Here is a 5541-nt window from a genome sequence, read left to right as displayed (position 1 = left end):
CTGCAGCCAAGACTCCTGAGAAGACTCCAGCCAAGAACCCTTCAAAAAGTCCAACCAAGAGCTCTTCAAAAAGTCCAGCAAAGTCACCTCAAAGAAGTCTTTCCAAATCAATACAATTGCTACTTACAATATAAATACATTAATGTAGCTATATTACTCATCTATAATTGATTGAGTACAAAATTCTGGGTTATTTTTGGTGAAAATAGGGTATCGGGCCTTGGTTCAGGAACAAATCCTCCATTTATAACGTTCCTATGGGAAAATCGGTTCTGAGCTACAATGTTTCGACTTACGATGCGGTTTTCAGGAACCAATTGTGTCATAAGTCCGAGGACTGCCTGTACAATGCTACAGTTTTGTCTTAATTTATTAGTATCTCCATCAGGAATTTAAAAGCAACTTTAATAAACTTCATGTACTAATTTAAATACTTGCTTCATAGAAAATGAAAACTATTTGCAAATGGGTGTTTGTAATAGTGGGGCACCACCAAAATGATTCCAAGCTCACATATTGCTAAGTATTTTATACTGCAAGTATAAGGGGTGCGTCCTGATGTAACCCAAATTTAAGGAATGACAATGGATTTAGATACCTTGATGATAAACACAGCATAGATATGGCTCCCTGCCTAGCACATTAGGCCAATTTTGTTGATAAAACGCTTCATGTTTTCTAGTGCAAGAAATCAACACAGTGTAATTTGCCATTGCTGTTTAATAGCACTTATCAATTACATTTTAAGTGCTAACTCTATAAGGAAGTGCCTGTTCTGTTTTAAAATAGATCTTTGCTGTTTGTTAATGAACAGGGTTTAGAAAAGCCAGTCCTTAAATGTTAAATAATTTTAACATTTGGAACACCATAAATTTAAGTAGTGCCTTTAAAAACTATTTGCCACCTTTTCTACCTACCCAAAGGGACACGTGTGAAGCCATTTGCAGAGATGCAAAATACAAAATGTAGGACCAAGACTGTTCACTAGGGTTGTGCGATGCTTCAGTTGCTGATTTGATTCAGTAGAGATTCAGTGGCCAAATCTCTGAATCTAAATCAAATCAGAGGACACTTTAATCCCTCCGAATTGAATCAGAACCCTCCGAATCAATTTGGAGAGATTTGGAAAGATTCAGAGATTTGGACATAGACACAGCTTTAAATGTTGTTTCTATATACTTCAAGGTACCAGGTGACTTGAAAATGCTGCGATGCTGGGGCTCATGGAGTGTCCCTCAGGAGCATGGGGGGGCAGGGCTGCGCGCTCCCCAGCAGACCTGGAAGTGCTTCTGGTCCACTTCCGGGTCCACCAGGGAGCACGCAGGGAGGCCCCCCTCCATACCTCCCATGGCTCGGCGACTAGTGCCTCCTGGGTCCCCCCGTAGCCGACTGCCATGCTGGGAGGGGTCTGGGGGAACCCCCAGTGTGCTCCCCAGCAGACCCGGAGGTGGACTGGAAGTACTTCTGGTCCGCTTCTGGGTTTGCTGCCAAGCAATGTGCCCCACCCCACCCTCGCACTCCTGTGGGATGCTCTATCCACCCCAGCATCACAGCGTTCACGAGCCACACCTGGTACCTTGAGGTATGTAGAAAAAACATTTGAAGCTGTGTCTATGTCCGAATTGCTGATTCTCCAAATCAGCATCCAACCTTCAGATTCAGCCAAATTGAATCAGGGATAGTGATCCAAATCAACAAACTGAATCACTGTCCCTGATTTGGGCCAAATCCGAATTGAATAGGGCTTGTTTTGCACACCCCTACTGTTCACCACATGTGGTGTTTGCACACCTGATGAAAACTATAAGATCTTACAACTTCCACCTTTTCTATTTTATCCCTCCTTAGTCTTTAAAAGGTCCCACAAGTGACAGTCCATGCTCTATTCATCTTGTGGAGGAGTATATATACTCGTACATCATGCATGATCTACCAAAGATTTGCAGAAATGTGTATTAATCACTTACAGGGATAATTAGCAAATAACTGATGATCCCTACCCCTTCTATACTCCACCTCCCCATTGTCTGTCTTGTATCACAGAAAAAAGGAAGCCTGGATTTGGTTATCAGAGGGTGTGTCTACCTGTACATTTATGCTGGCTTAAATTTACTGTGCAGTAAGCGGGAATAAGCTGTTATCTACATGTGCAGGTGTTAAAGTGTATTAATGTTGTGTGTGGACTGACTTCGGACTAAAGTTAGTCCCAAGTCAGTCCATACACAGTGTTACTGTGCAGTAAAGCGTCTACATGTGCATTACCGGGCAGTAACTAATCAGGCATAAATTTGATACCTGCACAATGCAGGTATCAAATTTATGCTCATGTCAACATAAGTCCCCACATTTACTGTGCAGTATGGGCATGCATGTGTAGACACATGCTCATACTGTACAATAATTTCAGTTACTGTGCAGTAGCATGTGTAGACATGCCCAGAGGATAGCAAGAAAAATGTCTACAAACTGCCTGGGCAAAACTCTCCCAGCACATGAAGGTTCAGGTCTATAAATGGTAATACCACTTTCTTCTCCCTCCCTCAACCAACCTGTAAATTCTTTGGAAGAAGCCCTCCCTTATTAGTGCTTGGAAAGAGCCTATTGCAATAAAGATATAGTAAGTTGAAGCTTTTACTGTAATTATAAATAATGGAGATGGAGCAAACTTTAAGACATTTTTAAAAAACCCTCAAAAATAATTTTTGCAGAATTTGCCTCATTCTACTTGCAATTGATAAAAGATAAGGCAAAGATGACTCCAGCAATCTAACTGGAAAGTAACAGAATGAGTCTTAGGAGCCAGGGTCTAATGCTGGCAAGCATTAGTATCAATTTTGTTTGCTAGTGGTTAAATCATTTTACAGGTTTACGGCTTCTGCTCTCTTAAAATCATTCTTTTTCCTTTTGGAAGCAATGTTAACACTTCTTAACTATAACAGCATCTTCCACTGACAGAGTACTTGGTCAGGCCAAAATACTGCTGTTTGCCCAGCAGTATCATCCATGTTCTCAGGTCCACTTCCAACAGTTGTTGACTAAACTGCTGCTACACTATGAGTGGATGGAGCAAAAAATGTTGTCAGCTCCATGAAAAACACTCTGAAGAAAGAAAACTATTTTCTCCATGATGCAGCAATTAGTTTTGAACAGCAGCATGCCTTTGACCTCCAAAACAGTTAATTTGGAATGATTTTTGATTCATCACATGCATCAGCTATGCCAAAAATAACATGGGAATCAAAACAACAAAATCAGCTCATCATTCCTATAAGTTAGATCCCAGAATCAGGCTTATATCATAAATGAGTTCTGGGGTCTTTAGAGAGTGTCACTGTCTGCCTTAGAATCTGTTACAATTCAGTAAGACTATTCAGGAAATCCAACGACCAGCATAAAAGTGGTGTTGCTGGTTTGGACTGAGGGATATTGGCAGACTTGACATAAAACCTACAGAGCTATTATGAATTATCCCTAACCTCAGCTCATGCCATCAATATCTTATTTTTATGATTGCTCCAGTTTTACTTTGTTTTTTTTAAGACACCATGGTAAAACTGATGCTGTGTGTTTTAAATTAGTAGATGCCATTGTCTGAGTGACTATATAATTATAGCATTTGCACTATGTTTTGTTCTGGAGTTGCCTGTGCTGCTGTTTGTTTCTCTCCACTAGTCCATTCTCTCTTAATTCAAAGTGCAAATAATTTCCTAAAAATCTAATTTAGATAAAGCACTATAAATATCAGAATTAAGGTACTAAACATGCCTTCCCCAATAACTACAGACATAAATGTTACAAACTGCTTGCATGCCCATAACAAACAGTTTATTGCAAGCTAGTATGCAGGAGTCCTCAGGGATGTTGATGACTAACCTAAAACGATTTCTATTTTATTGGCCAGGATGCTAATGGAGAAAAAGTTGCAAAGTAAATTTGCACAGGCGCAAGGTCCCAACAAAGGTTTCTCACGCCAGAATCCTAGTATGGAAAAAAAATGGACTCTTGCAGTTATGGGAACAGAGAAGCAAATGTTTAAAAGCCCAATGGTGTGTAATCAGTCCCTTGTTCCTACTGCTACATGGCAAAGGTAGCCCTTTAGCTAATGTCCATTTTACAAAGCGCTGCACTGCTTGTGTCCCGTGTCAGGTACAGCGTTAGGCTGGCTGGGTTTCCAGCAACGTAAGACCTGCCGCGTGCTGGGTGAGACCACAGGTCCCATCCTGAGTCCCACAGTGGCAGAGGGAGTGAACTGGGTCTCCCCAGGTTTCCCCCTGTTCCTCCTCCACTTGCAGCCCTCGAGGTGCTGGCCCCGAAGCCCGTGCCCCTCATGCCAGACGCCCAGGCCCGGGCTGCACCCGCACCCCGACACCTCGGCGCAGGGACAAGCCCCTCGGGGCTGTGCTCGCCCGTGGCTGCACGAATGCTGTCCGGTGTGAGGTCCCGGCCGAGGGGGAAGCTGGCAGCCGGGCACTCCAGTGCCTCCGTTCACTGGAAGGGCATCTGCCACGCTCCAGCGCCCGGTGCCCACCCGCCCCGCGGCGGCTGCCTGGAGCCCAGCCGCCGGAGGGGAAGGCGGCCGGGCCGGGCCAGGGGCCGCTCACTCACATCCAGGATGACCGAGGTGCCTTTCCTCTGCTCGGGCGCGAAGAAGTGGCGGGCGGCGGCCGCCTGCCCCTCGGGCAGCAGCTCGCGCTCGGCCAGCACGCTCTTGTCGCTCATCTTGGTGACTATCCAGCGGAGCAGCCCGTCCAGCCCCCGGAGCTGCGGCTGCGGCTTGTGCAGGAGCTTGTGGACGCTCGCTCTGCAGTAGCGCGCTGCCTGCTCGCACATCTTTCACACCGTCTTCATGCTGGAGAGGGGGGTACTCCCTCCCACACGGGCTACATCACCCTTGACAGCCGCTCCCGGGCACCGCTGCAAACCCCACCCTGCGCCACTCTGCCGGGGGAGCAGCCAGGGGCGGATCCAAGGGGCCACATGGAGGAGCGGCCACCCCTCTGCTCGCAGCTCCTCACCCCCGCCCCCAGCTCAACTTCACCCTAACCACTAGCCCCCACTCCTAGTCCAGCCCCCCAGCCCCTTGCTCTAGCCCCCCAGCATCTGCATCTTGTCAACCCAGGGTCCTGCCTGCCTACTCTCTGCTCTGGCAAAGAGGAAAGGGAAAATCCCCCTCCCCACTCTGGGGAAGAGAAATCTAATGGCCCCTGTCCCTTGCCAGGCTGGGAGATGAAGCCGCGTGGCAGGTCAGCTTGCCTGCCCTCCTGGGAGCAAAGGGAACTGGGCTCGCCAAGTTTGTTTTCAGCTGGAATTTAAGGGGGGGGGCTGCTCCCCCCCACAAACACAGAGTGATGGGAGGAAGCTTTGCTAGCTCCCTGGCAAACACTGTACAGACAAACACTGCTCCCTCCAGTGGGACAAAGGCCTTCTCTCAAACACACTTCATAGTACTTTTAAAACACAGTTAATTGGGAGGGCTCGAAAAACTTCACCAATAAATAAATAAATACCCTAAAAATACTCAGCCAGCTTTTGGCTCATTCT

The 5541-nt window shown here is 46.4% G+C and overlaps 1 protein-coding gene across 1 annotated transcript in view; it reads right to left on the bottom strand.

Moving 5' to 3' along the window:
- The window catches only part of NECAB2 (N-terminal EF-hand calcium binding protein 2), a 437799-nt gene extending 432848 nt beyond the window's left edge, over nt 1-4951 (bottom strand). The window contains exon 1 of the mRNA XM_019505752.1: nt 4606-4951. Within this exon, the coding sequence (XP_019361297.1) occupies nt 4606-4830 (225 nt within the window). The 5' untranslated portion in view covers nt 4831-4951. The remainder of the gene's footprint in view (nt 1-4605) is intronic.
- Between the last annotated feature and the right edge of the window lie 590 nt (nt 4952-5541).

Source organism: Gavialis gangeticus, unplaced genomic scaffold, assembly GCF_001723915.1.
Source record: "Gavialis gangeticus isolate Ggan-Ray unplaced genomic scaffold, GavGan_comp1, whole genome shotgun sequence".
NCBI lineage: Eukaryota > Metazoa > Chordata > Crocodylia > Gavialidae > Gavialis > Gavialis gangeticus.
This window is presented reverse-complemented; position numbering and strand designations above follow the sequence as displayed.